The sequence below is a fragment of the Barbus barbus genome (genome assembly GCF_936440315.1).
Source record: "Barbus barbus genome assembly, chromosome: 10".
Classification (NCBI taxonomy): Eukaryota; Metazoa; Chordata; class Actinopteri; order Cypriniformes; family Cyprinidae; genus Barbus; species Barbus barbus.
The window spans coordinates 6,611,529-6,631,691 of NC_136738.1; the positions used below are offsets into that span (position 1 = coordinate 6,611,529).

At 36.4% G+C, this 20,163-nt stretch overlaps 1 protein-coding gene across 1 annotated transcript; it reads right to left on the reverse strand.

Annotated features, from left to right (window-relative positions):
• Positions 1-10,412: 10,412 nt before the first annotated feature.
• Positions 10,413-13,609, reverse strand: LOC306876328 (uncharacterized protein C3orf38-like). Its single transcript, XM_079427412.1, has 3 exons — positions 13,379-13,609; positions 13,026-13,201; positions 10,413-11,429 (listed from the first exon to the last, which is right to left on the reverse strand). Exons 1-3 carry the CDS (start codon positions 13,503-13,505, stop codon positions 10,875-10,877), a joined length of 858 nt encoding a protein of 285 aa, XP_079283538.1. The 5' UTR covers positions 13,506-13,609; the 3' UTR covers positions 10,413-10,874.
• Between the last annotated feature and the right edge of the window lie 6,554 nt (positions 13,610-20,163).

Genomic DNA, 20,163 nt, shown 5'->3' on the forward strand with positions numbered 1-20,163 from the left:
CTCTCACTTCGTTAATGTCTCTAGATTTATAGTCCTACTAACAGTCGCCTTTATATCACAATGATTTAAAGCAGCTACAAATTACATTGTCAACCGAGGCAGTAAATTTAAACGCTACATCCTTATTTGTAAGTTAGGCTATCTATTTTTGTAACATCACCTGGATGAGTCCCAGATTCATCCGGTGTCCACCTTGAAGCTCCTTGAAAGATCGGCCCACCGTTTGACAGCTCACTTTGACTTGTTAGTATTTCCTGAAATAAAATCAATGTTATTTTTGAACCTAAATGAAGCTGATAGAACTCTGTCTGGAATTGACAGTAATGGTGTTTGAACACCCGGAAACCTCATAGATGATTGAGTGCATGATTGATAGACAACATTTCTAGAATCGCTCAAGTTCACAAAGTTAACAAAATACTCCAAGCTATTTGAAATGGAATTACAGAAAAATGAAGATAAATTAGCTTCATCTGAGGAAAGAAGTTCCATAACAAAAAGGATCATTTAAATGACAGCTACGATTATACTGTAATCCACCCTGATGCACAACCCTCACTCACAGATGAATGCAGTGCTTTCAGTCTTCAGATTCACTCGTACAGTAGCTAACATCCAAAGTCAGCGTTAATTGCTATCATCTGATTTGCTTAATGTAAACCGTTTTGCCTGTGAATTATCATTCAGTTCCAATCATGGAGTCTGCATGACATTAAAAGGACCCAAACCCATTCTGAACTATCTGAAATCACTCTTGGGCGAGTCGCAGTGTAAACCTTGAAAACATTTTCTTAATTATGATATAGTAATATCTAATTTCCTTAATCGCCTTGCTCCTTTATCATTGTCTTTACGCAGCTTAATTTACTGGTTTCTCCATTAAAAGTGCATTGCCACACATTAAGTCTGGCAACATGTGTTTCTTCATCTGGGTTCCCTCTTAAGTGCACAGTGTAATTCAGGAGTATGGTAGCTAAGTTACAATTTCCTGTAATTTAAGAGAAATGGCCTTTTCATTTTATCAGATCTTTATTTCCTGAGCAGGCAGGTCTTTTCTCTAAAACTAAGAAAGACATTTGGTGGCAGGGGGAGAAGAAAAAAAGAGCTACACCGAAAACAGCTCAGTAGCAACTCATCTTACTTCGCATATATTCTTAGTTTTAATTAATTTTTATTTCAGTAATTTTAGTATTTTTAGTACTTCATCTTTAACTTATTTTATTTCAATTAGTTGCCAAGTTTAGTTAGCTAGGGTTAGTTTCTTTAAGTTAAAGTTTTTCATCTAATATTTAATAAAAACAATTCTTTAATTATTCAATTAACAATTACGTTTGATAGCATAAGGTTACAATTATACAACACTGACTCTAATATCAGACTGAGCTTTGTACACCTGTCTTTTGTTAAATTCTGTATGCTGTATTGTCAGTTTTATGTTTAAATGAAGTAATATCGCATTGAATATCAGAAGGGCTATGACTCAAGCACAAGTATTCACAGCCGGTCTGATATTCAAACCAAAAGCATGATTGCAATATATTGTGTTTATAAAACAATTTGAATGGGAAGTTAATGTTGAGTAAATTACTTACGACAAGCTTTTACTCTAGCTTCACTCATCTACTTTTATTTTAATATTTATGCTGTTTTACAACCCAAAGCATGATACTTTTGTCTTTTTTCGGTGGAGACAAAACATAAAAACTTACAAGAAAAATGTATTTGCATGAATGTAAGAAATTTACTAACTTTGTCTTGTTAATGGAAACTTTTGAATAAAAGCCTACAATTAATGATCAACATTAGTGGTTAAAGAGTGGTTCCTGTAATAGCACTGCTTTTGATCATGTTGTTGCTTCTCATGCCTTATTGCTTTATATCGCAAGAACATTTTTTATGCATACGTTGATACTTGCATTTTGAAATATTTAAAAATTATGAGATTTTTCTATTTTCTCTTCTCTCTCTTTTTTAAAAATTATTTGGGTTTTACATTTAATAAAGAGTTCTAATCCCGTTGGTGGCTTTTTATTTATTTTTCAGCACACAATAATAATGCTATAGCAGTTTCAGAGTCTTTTCAGGTAATACACAACTGCTGTGTCAACAAAACTAAACAGGGATAATAACTCAATATCACAAAATAACTACTACATCTGAGGGGGAAAAAAAGGTTTACTCTTGAGTTATTTTTCTTTGTTCGGTACGTGGCATAACAGTTTATGAAGGCATTGGGGTGAACCCTAGACTGAATCAGGAGGAAAAAACAAACATGCTGACACTCACTTGCTGATCTGTGCTGTGTGTGCTGCCAACTGGCTCTCATGATGATGTATTGACAGATGCAGTTCTCTCCAATGCTTCTCTGGGCCTGAGAATTTGGTTTACAGCAGCACCATGGGAAATAAAAAAGGGGGATGCCCAAGGGCCTGGCTAGATGAGGATGAATGGAGACATTCCTGAATGTCAGCAACGAAACTATCGGGCCAAGCTGAGACACGCACCTTACAGCTGGAGCTAAACAAACTGAGCTTGGTTTCCATAACTTTCCTCTGCATTCCTTTCAAATGATCAAAGGCGGCAGAGCACATTTTACTAACTAACCTCAGCATGAGAAAATTACTTCCATCAAAAACACAAAGGAACCTGCAGCACAGAAAGATAAATGAAGTGACACAAAACAAGCTAAATGATGGCTTAACTTCAACAAAAGTGGCCAGAGTTTCAGTTTCTATGAAGCCCCTTTCAGTATATCAAAGGGGCCAAGATTGGTCATATAATTTTATTATATTAAAGGAGTTTTTTTTTATTTTTTATAAATAAATAAAAAATAAAGAAGTTATTTTCACAAACATTGTTACAATAAATAAATAAATAAATAAAATAAAATAAACTATTTCAAATGTTGTTGCTGTTCATTTGAAGGGTTAAGACTTTATTATTATTATTTTTAAATTAAATAATATGTGCACAATATTAAATTTTATGTCTGCAGCAGAATGTTTTCTAAAGGATCATGTGACACTGAAGACTGGAGTAATGATGCTGAAAATTCTGCTTTACCATCAATGGAATAAATTACATTTAAAAATATATTAAAATAGAAAACTTCACAATATATTTTTTTGTTGTTGTATTTTTGACCAAATTATTGCAGCGTTAGTGAGCATAAGACTCTTCTTTCTTATATTTTCAATCAACAAATGAGTAAACAAACAAACAAATAAATAAATCTTACTAACCTCAAATATTAGAATGCTATTACATCTATTTTTCCCTGTCTGGTGCAGTTTTGGGGCTGTGGTGTCATGGTGCAGCCAATCAGTGTTGTCATGATGTCATTTCCTGTGACTCCAGAGTGATTAGTCACATGGCATTTATAGCTCAGGTGGATGTCTAAAGAAACGTGCTTGAAACTCAGGTTGTATAATTCTGGCCGGAGGTACCACCTGAGAAACTGCCATGGAGATGAATGGGAATGCCATCGGATACTTTCTCCAGGAATTACAGACCTCCATGGGTAAATAAACTACTACAGGACATCATAGCGAAACTTCCTTCTCTGAGAAAAAGGTTGTTCTGCAGTAAAACGGACCTCAGTTGGCAAATTAACTTTTGACATTTTCATTCCTCCGTAAAAATACTGTTCTCTAATTGGATTAGGTCTTTGATCGGAAGTGGAGCTTCAGCGGGTGGGAGTGTTTTTCTCTACCGAGAGCCAAAAAAGCACTGACCCCAGAAGTGTCACCCTCATGAGGCCGGTAACAGTACTGCTGTAAAATGAATCATTCCTTACACTCACTTTCCCAGAATGGCCATGGACTGAGGTGACAAACACGGAGCAGGAGTTTGCCGTGTAAAGCCTGCAAGAAAAACAATGAGCGAGAATAAAATATGAATTTAAACAGTGTTTTATGAGTTCTGACTTAATGATGACCACCTCAGAGAGAGTTATATAAGCTGACCTCCACGACCACATCATCGAAATTAACACCGGATGAATATGAAATATCACAGATTTCAAAGATTTGTTTAACCCTGGAAGTAAATGTGTATCAAAATATTATGAAAATCAATACTAAATTGGTAATACTTTACAATAATGGGGCATTCAAAACCTCCTGGGAAGTTTGTACACTGTAAAAAAAAAAAATTGTTTCAACTTAAAATAATTGGTTACCCCGCTGACTTAAAAGTTTTAGTTTAGTCAACTAAAATATTCCAGTTGTCCCTTAAATTAACATTGAGTAACTTAAAATTTCAAGTTGACTAAACTAAAAAATTTAAGTCAGCGGGGGGTAACAAATTATTTTAAATTGAAACAACTTATTTTCTTTTTTTACAGTGTATATACCAGTTTAAATGTACACTCAAAAAAAATGCTGGGTTAAATACAACCCAGTGCTGGGTAAATATTGGACAGAACACATGCTGGGTTGTTTTCAACCAACAGCTGGGTTAAATGTTTAATCCAACCTTCTGGGCAGTAACCCAACCGCTGGGTAAAAACAACCCAATCGCTGGATTCATCCATATTTTACCCAGCATTTTTAGAGTGTAGTAATTCCAAATTAGGTGTGTTCCAGTCATTTGGTCAGAGCAATAATAATGAATAATAATAAATACTTAAACAAAATGATGAATAAAAATGTCCATCAGAGTGTTTTACTTTTTGTATGTCTTTTTTAATTTATGAAGGTGCTGTAAATTGAACCGTACAATTGTATATTAATATTGTAATTTGTGCATTCAACAGCTGAATATTGAAATAGTTTTACTGTAATAATAATGAAACTTTCATTCGTTATCCTCAATACAGTAGCATCCATTGCATCCAATGTCTTTTCTCACTGAAACTCTGTCTCTCAGTTGCTTTAACTGAGATTAACAAATGCTGTGGAAGAATGTTGATGTTAACAAATGAAACATTATAAAGTGTTACCACTAAATCCTTTGTATTATGAAAACAGGAATTTTTAGACACATGAACGCTGTCTCCATTAACAGCCACTAACTGCATCCAAATGTCTGTCTGCTGATGTCATGGAGAGGGGGGGGGGGGGTCATGGGGAATTGAAATTAATGAGAGTAATCAGTGGCAAACAGCGAAGGAGGCAAGGGCAATTAATATAAACAGGCTACCAGCAGGCCGGAGATCAGTATTGAGATGCAGCATGGCCGCACCGCGCAGCAGATGTCCTGGAAGAGCCAGAGGAAAGCAGCACAGACAGACAGCCAGCCAAAGCCAACCTGACAGTCTGCTGGCACTCCCAGATAACATGATCATTTCCCCATCAGCAGCCACGCTCTCAAGCCTCTTTAACACCCGCTGCTTGCTCCCCGTCCGCATATTCCAGAGCCGCGAGGAGTTTGTCCACAAATTCTCTTCCAAAAGGACGGTCTAACAGAGCACCTTCAGCTGTTAGAGGACTGTTTTGCTGTGCTGTAAACGTTTAAGTTGAATGTAAATGTCATGGATTTCTTTTTATTCCGTTAAACTTGTGTGTCAATATTTTTACTTGAACAGCTCTGTGCACTGCATTGCACTCATTCATTGTTTAAGTGAAATGCACAATGTGTTTACAGCATAAAATGAATGGTGCAGTGCTGCCTCATCTGTAGAGAGCTCTCTGGAAAAGCTCCACAATGAAATGAAGTGTTAATCTACAGCACGCTCCATGAATAGACAACACAGTGTTTAGTGCTTTAAAAAAGTGAAAAAAATGAGGCACAAATCCAATGTCCCCCTTTTTTTTTTTTTACTTGTATTTGTTAGGAAATCATGTTAGGAACTATGGTACAAAATTTGAAATAACATACATAAATAGATCATATAAAAATAGTTACCACCTTCCATCAACTATACAACAATATCATTACATATAATCCATTGCTAATTGTATTAAAACTTTTAATGTAAGTAAGGTCCGTTAGTTAACATTAATTAATGCATTAACTAATATTAACGGACAATAATGAGCAACACATTTATTGCAGTATTTATTAATCTTTGTTAACATTTATAAAGGTACAACTGTTTATTTTTAGTTCATGTTAGCACAGGTCCATTAAATAATATTAACAGATGCAACAATGAACTGAAATTAATAAAATGCTTTATAATAATTTTTCATTGTTAGGTAATGTTGATTAATATTAACAGATGGAACCATATTGTAGTGTTAGGTTTAATTATTATTGACTCTTTTTCCCTCACAAAATTACATTTAGCCAGGTTCTAAATTTCTTACACAACCCTACTACTGCATAATTCCCCTCTATTACAGAAAATGTTAAATTTAAACATTTACAACCATGACATCTAGTAAATATTAATGTGACCCTTTCTACAGTACAGCATGGCAAGAAACTAAATCTTATTTTTTCTACATTTATGAGAGTTATAGTGTTCACTACATTTGATAAACTTAATTCAATCTTGTTTTCAAAGTGAGAAGTCCCCCCCCCCCCCCACCCACACTCATTTTGAGAAAAAAACTAATATTTTGCTTAATTTATGGGAAGATTATATTAGTTTATGATAAATTTTAAATGTAGTTTATCAATAAATGTACTGTAATAAAGTCATCTTATTGCGAGAAAATTTAATCCCACAAATCTAAATGTTGTTAAAGTATAATATACGGTGGCATGCGAAAGTTTGGGAACCCCTTGCAGAATCTGTGAAAATGTGGATAATTTTACCAAAATAAGAGAGATCATACAAAATGCATGTTATTTTTTATTTAGTACTGTCCTGAGTAAGATGTTTTCCATAAAAGATGTTTACATATAGTCCACAAGACAAAAAAATAGCTGAAATTATTAAAATAACCACATTCAAAAGTTTGGGAACCCTTGGTTCTTAATACTGTGTGTGGTTACCTGGATGATCTACGACTGTTTTTTTGTTTTGTGATGGTTGTTCATGAGTCCCTTGTTTGTTCTGAACAGTTCAACTGAGCACTGTTCTTCAGAAAAATCCTCCAGGTCCTGCAGATTCTTCAGTTTTCCAGCATCTTTTGCATATTTGAACCCTTTCCAGCAGTAACTGTATGATTTTGAGATCCACCTTTTCACGCTGAGGATGATTGAGGGACTCAAACACAACAATTAAAAAAGGTTCAAACATTCACTGATGCTCCTGAAGAAAACACGATGCATTAAGAGCCGGGGGGTGAAAACTTTTTGAATTTGAAGATCAAGGTAAATTGTACTTCATTTGTCTTCCAGGAAACATGCAAGTATCTTCTGTCGCGTCAGAAGGGCAGTACTAAATGGAAAAATATGATATTTCAACAAAATAAGAAAAATTTGGACATCTTCATCCTGTTCAAAAGTTTTCACCCCCCGGCTCTTAATGCATCGTGTTTCCTTCAGGAGCATCAGTGAATGTTTGAACCTTTTTTAATTGTTGTGTTTGAGTCCCTCAATCATCCTCAGCGTGAAAAGGTGGATCTCAAAATCATACAGTTACTGCTGGAAAGGGTTCAAATATGCAAAAGATGCTGGAAAACTGAAGAATCTGCAGGACCTGGAGGATTTTTCTGAAGAACAGTGCTCAGTTGAACTGTTCAGAACAAACAAGGGACTCATAAACAACCATCACAAAACAAAAAAAAAAAACAGTCGTAGATCATCCAGGTAACCACACACAGTATTAAGAACCAAGGGTTCCCAAACTTTTGAATGTGGTTATTTTAATAATTTCAGCTATTTTTTTGTCTTGTGGACTATATGTAAACATCTTTTATGGAAAATATCTTACTCAGGACAGTACTAAATAAAAACTAACATGCATTTTGTATGATCTCTCTTATTTTGGTAAAATTATCCACATTTTCACAGATTCTGCAAGGGGTTCCCAAACTTTCGATCCCCACTGTATAATAATATAATATAATAACAAGTGTGAAAACATTATATAGGACATTTAAGTCTACCTCCTCAAATGAACCACTTACTGAGAAAGTTTGAGGTCCTATATTTGTTTAAAGCGTACACTGAGAAAATTTAATTTTGAAAGAACAACTTTTTTGGAAAACAATGAAAAGAAATGTTTAAAACTGTCAATGATGGCAAAAGCAAAATAAGCTCATTCACATTTACATCAATCAGCCTGTACTTCACACGAGGGAGTTTGTTTTGATCACTGCTGCTGTAGAGGGCAACATTCCACAGACTAATGTACGAGCGTGCTCAGATGTTACAGGGTGAACAGAGGTCAGATGAGAAATGGTGATCACGTCTTTAGGTTCTGTCCTTCCCACATGCATAAACACAGCACAGTACACTGATGCACTACGGCGTACCGTCTGTTTGCTTTGCAGCTCTAATTCTTATGGATGAGGGTCTTTCAGACTTCAGACAATAACTCATTTAATTAAGCAATTGATTTGTCTGGGCTGTCAAAGGTTTAATAGATGGATTACTTGGCTCAAGGAGTTTTTTTTCTCTTTCTTTTTGTTTTACTAAAGACATTGTCACATCACATCAATAAATAACGTTCACTTTTAATATACTTTATCATAGTTTCCAAAAGCAATAATTTAGGTATTTGCAATACACTCAGGAAGAGATAGATTTAAAGCCAAGCAATCAGCAATAAAGTAAAAAAAAAATTACACTTTGGTACATGAACAGCTCTATAAAACATTGGGGTTGCATAAAACAAATTGATTTTCTAAAATAATTGGTTTTCATTTTGATTTTGACACAAATAATGGGTCAATTGTGCCCCCATGTGGACATTTCATTGATTTTTTTTGACAAATGCGCATTATGGGCCAGCAAGTGTAGCAAGTTGATATACTATAGAATATAGATTATATGAAATACCACAGGAATTAAAAAAAAAAAAAGCTATATAGTTTGTTTAAATTGGTTTCTATGCAGCAAAACTCTTTTTAGTTCCACAATGAAACAGAATCATATGTAGACGAAAAGACTTATGTGCTATTAAGACTAGCCAATTAAAAAAAGTTCATTGTTCACCCCTCCAAAACATATCTGAGAGATTTACCATCAAAATGTTAACATGGGCTTTATGAGAAACACACGTCGCCATTAAAGACAATCTGAAGGCGCAATGATCCGCAGACGCCAGTGAACTGTATTTTTGAACCTGGACGTCATAACTGTGAGCTCGGCCAAACCACTTATTAAAAAGAAAGAGGCCACGGCTATAAAGACAGAAGGCGAGGAGCTTGTTATTTTTCTTTCGGGGAGGTGAACAGGAAAAAGATCAATGGTTGTGGTGTCTTTTGCCACAACTATGGCACTCTGTGGCATTAAAAAAACTGCTCGAGAAAAGATATTATCGAAGCGTCAGCCTTTGAAGCGAACGCCAAGAATAATTTCCCACATATAACATTCCCCACTGAAACCACACATTGCTGTGGTACTAAACACCCCTCCCTGTCCGGCTCACACTCGCTGCATATTCCTCCAGAGAGAAGTGCTGCTTCATCTACTGCCCAATTAGAGACTGATGAGTCAAAGAACTTGCTTCTGGCCTCTCAAGAACCACAAAAGGTACTTTATTCCCGTAAGGCGTGAATACTGTAAAACATTCCTTCCGCAATAAAGCTAGAGCTGATGAGCATGAACCATAATTATGGGAATGAGGGAATATGACACCGCTGCTGAACAAAAGTGTTATGTGGAAATAATTTGGAGGTAACTTCACCACGGCGATGAAAAAATTAATAATAATAATGAAAAAGCTTAGAGGTTCTTGCCAAGATCCCTAAATGTCGGCAACACTTTACAGTAAAGTTCCATTAGTTAACACTGGTTAATGCACTAACAATGAGAATTACATTTGTTACAGTCTTTATTAATGTTTGTTAATAAAAATACAACTGATCATTGTAAGTTCATGTTAACTCAGGTTCATTAAATAATATGTTTAATAATGTATTAGTAGGCTAAATTAAATTACCATTGTCTAATTTTAATAAATGCTTTTTAGATGTATTTTTCATCATTAGTTCATGTTAACTAATGCATTTACTTATTGTTAACAACTGGAACCTTATGGTGTTACCAATATGTGTTTGAACAAAATAAGACAAAATGAAACAAAAAAATTTAATTAAAATAAATAAATACATCAATTCATGAGGCACAGAGATGTTAACAGATATTTTACTGTAAAATGAGCCAAGTATTGATAAAAGTACTTACAAATAACCAGAAGGAATAAACAGATTTGAGATATTTTAAGGAAGAGCTACGGAGCTAAATATGACTTTAATTTTCCAGAGAGTTTGAATTCTAGCCAACCCCCAAAAAATAAAAAATAAAAATCAATTCAAGTACTCAAAACAAATCAGTTAAATCTTGGAAGTGAAAAAAAAAAAAAAAAAAAAATTATATATATATATATATATTCAACCAATTAGATTTTTGTAAACAAAAATAAAACAAGAAATAAAGGTATAACTGCCACCTTACAGTGATAATATGGTTTTGTGTATTTCACATATAAACTAAAAAAAAACTACATTTGTATATGTATATATATATAAAAACCTTTTGTTAGGCCAATTTTCAGAAAACTACTTTATAAATGCAACTTTCAATCCATATCAATAAACATTCATTTAGATTTTCTATTTAAAACAACAATAATAATAATACTAATAGCGATAATAAATCAATAAAATACATTTTAAAGAAAGAATTTTGCTAGGGTTCAAACTGACTGGAAACTGTTCCTTCAAGTCAAAAACCCCACAAACTAAGATCTTACAAATGAATATCTATCCCTCAATAAACATGTTTACACAATAGTACATCATCCGTGTTAAGACATTGCGTGCACCTCTTCACTGCTGAGTCCAAACAAACCTGGTGTAGATCTCTGACTCTCAGTCGCAAAGGCTCAGCAACTCTTTTGTGTCATATGTAATAACTGGTAACTGTCTGTCTGTGATGGCACTTTGTGCTTCCACTTTCATATTCACAAACTTTACTTTCCAGCGATTATGGTCCATTGGTGAGCGAATGAGGCCAAACACTTTCTCAAAAATCCCAAGGCAGGCATTGTCACGGTGGATGGTCCCAGCTATGGCCACTAACACCAGTCCATGAGCTGAAGATATACACTTTAACCCTTGACCCTCCAAGTTCGGGCAGAACAACAGATGCTCTTGTCCTGCAAAAGCATGAAGCCGCTGGCTGACCACCTCTGCCCCGTTGAACTCATCTACACGCCGCTCTCCAGAACATAAGAGAAGCCGAAGTCTCACATCCTGCCAGAAATGCTGAGGACCCCAATCTTGAGCCGGTTGCCCTTGAGCGGGGTTTTGAGAGTTCAGAAGAGTGAAGAACCACTGGCAAAACTGTTTTCCCAAAGCTGGAAGGTCTGACAGACCATCTCCAACATCTTCTGAAACCACTGTGTTCTTCTCACGCTTTGAGATCTGTTAGAAATATCGACCAGGTCAAAATACAACCCATAAAACCTTAACTTTATAAGTGATACTCAGTGCAAGGTCCATGTTTTTTTCAGGGTTCAGTTTTTAAATAATTAAATTTAGGCACTTTTTAACATGTTTGAACAGTGCATTACAGAATTGGGAAAGCTTTTTTTCTTTTTTAAGTGAAGTTACACAATTGCCATGATATTTACTACAGTTCAAATGTTTTGGGGTTGAGGGTAAGATTTAAAAAAAATTTATTCTTGAAGAAATTGTTACTTTTATTCAGCAAGGTAAAAATAAATAGAATATTAGATATGAGCATATAAGAATAATTTCTTTAGGATCATGTGACACATGTGAAACAGGGTAATGGCTGATGAAAATTCAGCTCTGCCATCAGGAATAAATTACATTTTAAAACATATTAATATAGAAAAGTTATTTTCATCTGTAAAAATTTTTTACATTACTACGGTTTATACAGAATTTTCATCAAGTAAATGAAGCCTTGCTGAACATAAGACGTCTTTTATAAACATCAAAAAGGCTTACCGACCCTAAACTTTTGAAGGCTCCTGTACTTTTAATACCTCTGTGTCTCCTTCCAAGCATTTAGAACACACTATATACAGCAATCTTTTAAAACTACAAGTTCTGTCAATCATATATATCGTGGTTTCATTTTATTGGTCATTCGTTCCAAAGTCCTGCCTATTTAACAGCTCATGCAATGCACAAACAGATCAGCTGGGTATCCAGGCAGGGTAAAATACAGTACGTTACATCAGTGTTTAATATATTATCAGATTCAACCTATATGCAAATGTATTTAAATGGACAGAAGCAAAAATGTCTTTGCCCCATTGAAATCAAGAGTTTAGAGGGTCAGGTAGTGTAGAACACGATGGGTGGGGTGTAAAAAATGTATAAATGAAATTTAAAATAGAAATTCTATAATAAGAAGCAGAAAAGAAATCAACGATTTAACTAACTCCCATAAACCTCTACTGAAGCTCAGATTTAGTGGCGCTCTATAAGATGTGATATTATTTAGCCTAACCTTCATTCATTAAAAAAATTAAAATGCACAAAGAGTGATACATTATACTTGCAAAAGGACTTCAATAGCATATTTGTAACCTAAAGCCTTAAGGTTCAAATTTATAATCATAACATATACATAAAAAGACAAATTATTTAAATGTTTAATAATCTTTTAGTTTTTCGTCAGAATTTGGATTTTTCATTTTTAATCACTTTCACCTTCTTGCCTTCACTGGTTTCTTCACTTTAATGTCAACACATTATTATATTATAACAAACAAACAAATTAAATTAAATCTGTAATATAATTAAACTTGTTTTAATTGCTACTGTGACACAAAGTAATATATCATTTTTATTAAAGTAACTTAAATTAAATTGTTGTACATTAACAATGGGGGAGAAATATGCTTAACTGCCATGAAAATATGAAAATAATTCCTTAATGCTCCTTAAAATAGGCTTAATTTGTCCTTTTGTCTGACTGTGGTGCATAATACCACCAAAACATGTTTTTGACTTTGTGTTTAGAGATTCACTCTCCATACCTACCTCACCAGATGACCAGTACTCAATGGTTCTCCGGATCAGCTGTTGTTTATCACTGTTAGGGAGAATGGCAACTCCTTCATTGGCAAGATACTTAAAAATGACATCCCGGTGCACCTTCTTTCTCTTGAGGAGCTCCTCAGCATCTTGTGAGTAAGTTATGATGGCCTCAATGGCCTCTGTTGATCAGGAAATAAGACTCTGATAGACTGACAAATACATAGCTCATAAAAAGATATTTATTATAACCTGACACAATACAGAAAAGTAACAATTGCTCAGTGTCGCTGCCATCAGACACGGGTAATGTTTACAGAAAAGTCTGGAAAATAGTTAGCTTTACATTACTGTCTTACCTTGCGTGCTCTCTACAGCGATCAGTCGATTCGTTACTGTATCTTTAAGAGCGAACAAGTCGTCCAGGGGTAATAATCTTAACAGTTTTCGACAGCCACTTTTCTCTTTCATTGACAACGTTGACATGCTTAACGTTACACAATTTATGTCAAGCTACACATCTTACATACTTCTAGCGTGGATCTGCGCTGTAGAAATGTAGAACAAGCAGTTGCTTCCGTTGTTGTGATGCACCACAGCGCCTCCACAGTCCAGAGAAAGGTGGTGCACCAACCGTCCCGTCAAAATAAAAGTTCAAGGAGTCATTATTCACAAATGCAACCAAAAACGTCGGGACTCAAGACAAGATCAAGATCCAGTTACAGCTCCAAGGATTCTTACTAGCCGGTATTTTATTGGGTAAAAAAAAACCAATATGAATAACTTACATTTTTAACACTACTAACTTGTTAACATTGCTGAGTGGCACTGAGGGCACATTTGTCATCTTTCTCTCTTCTGACCACCACAATCAATTTCATAGATTTTTGCTCCTCCTTTGGAGAGTCATAGAAACATGGCTTTTTATTTGTTTTTTTAATTTATTTTCTTGATGTTGGAGCAAATGGTAACACAAATGTGTGTGTAAAATGTGTGGAGAGGTGTTCAAATAAAAAAGGCGTCCCTTTCATAATTATTTATAAAAAAAATAAACTCTTATTGAACACTATACAGCTGTTCCAATCAAATTAAATCAGTATCAACAAAATGCAACTTCACTATTTATCAATCTATTTACACTGTAATTTATAATTGCATAAATAATGTCACAAGATTTGTTTTAAAATTAATATTTTTATTCTAGAAACATAGAAAATATTTACTACTACCTTATTCAATTTCTGCAGTAATTCCTACCTGAATACTGTTACTGTGACTATGCAAAAAATGTTGGTTTAGTTTTTGACTTTGAGTTTAACTGTATATGTTAATATTATATAGTATGACTGCCAAAGTCATGTGGTCTAACCAACAATCAGAAATATGAATTACTGATTTTGTTCAATTCAATCCGCTGTGGGTTGATCTGCTGACAAGAGGAAATAAAATCTCAGCATTCTGTGCAGAAGGAAGGAAGATACCTCTTATTATTACCTTAAAATTCACACCTGGGGCCCGTTTCAGAAAGGAGGTTAAGTGAAAACTCTGAGTATGTTTACCCTGAAATGAGGGAAACTCTGGGTTTTCTGTTTCAAAATGGGAGGTTTGTCAAACCCGAGAAAGCAGGGTAAGTCAAGCCCGTTTCTGAAAGAGAGGTAACTTATGCTCAGAGTCAGTTACCGTGGTAACTTACTCTGTGAACCTAACCTGGTCAGGAGCATGTTTTCTTCGGTAAACCCGGAGTTTCTTTCGGTCTTCTCCCCCTTTTTAAAGTGTTAGCGAAGTCTAAATACCTTATTCATTCATTCACTCTGCAAAATTGCTTTTCTTGAGTTGCTTTTTACTTTTGTCTTATTTCAAGTCCAAATATCTGGACTGATCTGGATTGGCGCACAGAGACTGTAACTTCATATATCAAAGTTTCTGTGAGGATATGTGCATTCCTTCCAGGACTCATTTAACCTACAAAAAGGACAAACCATGGTTCACTGCAAAAGTCAGACAGCTCCGTCAGGCCAAAGAAGATGCTTACAGAAAGAGGGATAAAGTCTTGTATAAACAGGCCAAATACACACTGGTAAAGGAGATCAGAGGAATTATTCTGACAAGCTAAGTAACAAATTCTCTTCCAGTGATTCTGCTTCAGTGTGGAAAGGTAGGAAAGATATCACCAGTTACAAGTCACCATCTCCCAGTTTTATTGCCGGTTTGAAAAATCACCCCACACCCGCCCTGAACACCTCTCCACACAACCATTCACACCTCCAGCAACCCTCCTCTCCCCCACACCTACAATTCAGATAAGCGAAGAAGATGTGCGCCAGGTCTTCAGAAAGAACAAAAGAAGTAAAGCACCAAGCCCAGAATGTGTGTCCGCAGCCTGCCTAAAAACCTGTGCTGACCAGCTGGCCCCCATCTTCACACAGATCTTCAACAGATTACTGGAGCTTGTGTGAAGTCCCCTCATGCTTCAAACGTTCCACCATCATCCCCGTCCCCCAAAAAAAACAAAATTACTGGACTTAATGACTACAGACCTGTGGCCCTAATGTCTGTGGCCATGAAATCATTTGAAAGACTGGTTTTGGCTTATCTGAAGGACATCACTGGACCCCCTGCCATTTGCCTAAAGAGCAAACAGGTCTGTGGATGATGCAGTCAACATGGGACTGCACTTCATCCTGCAGCATCTGGACAGACCAGGGACTTATGTGAGGATCCTGTTTGTGGATTTCAGCTCCGTTTTTAACACCATCATCATGGACACCCTTCAGAATAAACTGACACAGCTCTCCGTCCCCTCCTCCATCTGTCAGTGGATCAACAGCTTCCTGACAGACAGGCAGCAGTTGATAAAGCTTGGTAAATTCACATCCAACACCCGCACCATCAGCACTGGAGCTCCTCAGGGCTGCGTTCTCTCCCCACTGCTCTTCTCCCCGTACACCAATGACTGCACATCTAAAGACCCCTCTGTCAAGCTCCTGAAGTTTGCAGATGACACCACACTGATCGGCCTCATTCAGGATGGTGACGAGTCTGTTTACAGACAGGAGGTCAAGGAGCTGGCTATATGGTGCAGTCTTAACAACCTGGAGCTTAACACGCTCAAAACTGTGGAGATGATTGTAGACTTCTGGAGAAACCCCCCTGCTCTCCCTCCACTCACCATCATGAACAGCACTGTAACAACAGTGGAGTCATTCAGATTCCTGGGTACCACATTTTCTCAGGACCTGAAGTGGGACATTCACATTGACTCTATTGTGAAAAAGGCCCAGCAGAGGTTGTACTTCCTTCGCTGAGGAAGCAGATTGAACTTCCTCAGTTCAATCCTGTGGCAGATTGAATTGAGGAAGTTCAATTGAAATTCCTCAGTTCAATCTGCCACAGGAGCTGCTGAAACAGTTCTACTCTGCCATCATTGAATCCATCCTCTGCACCTCAATAACTGTCTGGTTCAGCTCAGCTACCAAATCTGACCTCAGAAGACTACAGAGGGTAGTCTAGACTGCTGAGCGAATCATTGGTACAACCCTCCCCACTCCCCAATAACTGTACTTATCCAGAGTGAGCAAAAGGGCTGGTAAAATCACTCTGGACCCCTCACATCAAGCACACTCCCTCTTTGAACTGTTACCGTCTGGTCGACGCTACAGAGCTCTGAGCACCAGAACGACCAGACACAGAAACAGTTTCTTCCCTCAGGCAATCCATCTCATGAACACTTGACAATAAAACGCGGAACACACAACTCTATTATTTATTCACCACACTTATTATTATTATTATTTTTTTTTCATTTCAAAGTTGCACATATCAGACCTGTACACACATAATTGTCTATATTATACATTGTGTTTTTGCTGTTGTACATTGCCTATTTGTATATTTGTATATTATTCTTTTATTATCTGTGTCCTGTCCTGTTGCTGTCTTTCTGTTGCACTGTGGAGCTTCTGTCACTACAACAAATTCCTCGTATGTGTAAACATACTTGGCCAATAAAGCTCATTCTGATTCTGATATCTAAAAATTCTTAATATGCATTGTATATATGAAAAATGGTTTATATTTAGTCTTGTTTCCTAGGGGATTTTCCTTTTAAGTGCATTTTACATAAAACAAGTAAAATTGTCCGACATATAGGGTAAGAAAAATAATCTTAATGCAAATTTCTTACCCTATTGGAAGAGAATTTGCAAGAAAAATGCACTTTAAAACATCAGAGATGCAGAGCACATAAGTCCGCTGTATGCAGATTTTAAGGAAAGTGTGCATCGCTCTCATGCTCTTTCGGATAATTTTTTTCCTGGGCACAAATCCGTCAAAGAGGAGTATCACAGGACTGTAGGTCAGTGGTGTAGAAATCCGTTTAAATGAGGCTAATCTGATAAATGATGTTCACTTGATAACATCTTTCTGTGACCTGGAAGTAACCCAATAATCAGAATTTCCTTCAGGATTTCCACTGTGGTTGGATGCATTGATGACAAGCATATCCTTACCATCGCCCCTTCTGAAAATGAAACTGATTACTTTATGGAATGGAAGGATGCCAGATGGAGGGGTAGTACGAGCCGTAACCACCACCACAGCTGTTAAATAAACAAATTATTCACAATTTTTTGGTCATCTTTATTTCCTAATACAAAAGCAAAAGTTATTATTTTTTACTATTGGATTTTTAGAAAACTTTCAATACTCGACACATCTCCTCTTCATCTGTCAGTGGTGCTGGTGCTTGCTGTCGACAAGTCAGTAGTTAGTTAATATTATTACTCTAATTAAGATATGCAACAGGTTGGATTAGAGCATATTTAATTATGTGAAAAGAGTGTTAGACTATGTGGGAAAAGCTGCATCGCATTGAAATAGACACTGAATGATATTTAATGTCAAATGTTTGTAAAGTCATTTAGCCCACACCCATGAACCTTTCATGTTTAAAGCTTTACCTGGATTGAATTGTGTTTTTATACTTCATTTTTAGCTGCTGCCACGTTCTTGTTTCTTTTTTCTGTCTTTTTCCTTTTTGTGGCCATGGAATACCATTAAAATTAATATTTGTTCAATAATTTACAGTTTTCACTTCTGATATTATAACAGTTATTACGTTTTTTTTTCACACGCTAGGGGTGTGCTATCGATCCGATACCGAGTAAATACAGGGCCATTATCGCCGATACCGATACCAATACCAATTGTCATTTAAAAAAAAACATACATTTAAATGATCAACAACAATTAAAAAAATGTTTATGCATAATACATAATGTTGATACGACTAATATTATATTCACCCTAAAGCTACGTGGATATTATTTGCCTTTTTAAAAGAACTTTGCAGGCAGAGGAGCCCAGAACATGAAAGCAATAAACAGTTTCTTGTTAACAACTTATATTTTAGTAAATTTCTCAAATTTTTGTTGTATAAACTTAATAAGTTGAGAAAACTCAAAAATCTGCTGAAGCTGGTTACCTTAAACTTTTATGTTGCCCAATTTTTTTTTTTTTTTACAGTGCATGAACATTTCCATTTCTCCACTGCTACGAACTGAAACAAAGGACAAATAAACTTAATGTCAAAATACTCCAGAGTCTACTATGTGTATGTTTTTTTTGTATCGTCACAAGCCTTAGGGTTTAATTTGATTTTGCCTGTGTATGTTTTTTTGTTTCTCGAAGCCGTGGGTCCCATTGACTGCCATTATATGACTGACATATTGCAACAGTTTGAGTTAAAAATCTTTGTTTGTGTTCTACTGAAGAAACAAAGTCACCTACATCTTGGATGCCCTAACCTAACCCTGGGGGTAAGCAGATAAACATCAAATTTTCATTTTTAGGTGAACTATCCCTTTAACCTCAACATGGTTCCTGACATAAGGGAAGTCGTGGCCTAATGGTTACAGAGTCGGACTCGTAATCCAAAGGTTGCGGGTTCGAGTCTTGGGCTGGCAGGGATTGTAGGTGGGGGGTGGGATAAGGTGATTATCACAGTGGGACTCCAGTCACCACTCCCCGTGTTCATGGAGCAGTAGTCTCAGTCAGAATGACCAGCGCTCTCTCCACCCTCAATACCACGACTGAGGTGCCCTTGAGCAAGGCACCGAACCCCCAACTGCTCCCCAGGTGCTGCAGCATAAATGGCTGCCCACTGCTCCGGGTGTGTGTTCACGGTGTGTGTGTGTGCACTTTGGATTGGTTAGATGCAGAGCACGAATTCCGAGTATGGGTCACCATACATACGTATTGTCACTTCACTTCACATAACACATACCCCTCCACATGTCATCTTTCGACGTAATCTACTCTCACCCTCCCGGCTATCTGCTATGGTTTCATCTTTGCTTCCTCCCCCTAAACCGTTCTCATCTCTTGATGCTAACAGTGCTACCGATACTTTCTGCTCCACTCTTACATCTTGACACTGTCTGCCCCCTGTCTTCCAGGTCAGCCAATACCTACCTACTGCCCTTTTGGCTGTCTGATGGGCAACAGTTCCACACAGAGTCCAGAACACAACTCTACAGCACAAATGGTTTGCTAACACCTTTTTCCATTGTTGAGAAACAGGAAGAATGTCCCCACAATGACTGAACTTATGGTCAATACACTATAATTTCTCTCTCTCTCTCCTCTCCACCTGTAGGTGGTGTGTGGTGAGCGCACTGGCGCTGTTGTCCTGTGGCTGCCGTCGCATCATCCAAGTGGATGCTGCACACTGGTGGTGGTTTGAGGAGAGACCCCCCCACATGATTGTAAAGCGCTTTGGGTGTACAACAATACACAATAAAGCGTTATATAAATGCATCATTCATTCATTCATTCATTCATTCATTCATTCATTCATTCATTCATTCATAATTTGCATAATTCCATTTGTTTTATTACCGTATATATTTTTGTTTAATTAACTTACTTTTACCCTACAATGGAGAAAATATTAATCTAATAATAAACTAGTAGTTGTATCCAAACTTTTTAACTTGCTAATAAGCTCCTGAATCAATGTTGATGCAATTTCATCAAGACGACGCATGATGGCAGTATATAGCAATTCATTTTATACTTACTGATAGTTGTGTCAGTTCAGTTCAATGGGTTGGAGAAGATGGGCGTTTTATTTCTGGGATAAGGT

What these genes read in the sequence shown, in the direction of transcription:
- LOC306876328 (XM_079427412.1), bottom strand. Translation starts at nt 13,505, where the DNA reads ATGTCAACGTTGTCAATGAAAGAGAAAAGTGGCTGTCGAAAACTGTTA. An exon ending in CGCTGTAGAGAGCACGCAAG is followed by an intron (nt 13,202 to 13,378) that starts GTAAGACAGTAA and finishes CCTGATCAACAG; the next exon opens with AGGCCATTGAGGCCATCATA. An exon ending in AGTACTGGTCATCTGGTGAG is followed by an intron (nt 11,430 to 13,025) that starts GTAGGTATGGAG and finishes TATTTCTAACAG; the next exon opens with ATCTCAAAGCGTGAGAAGAA.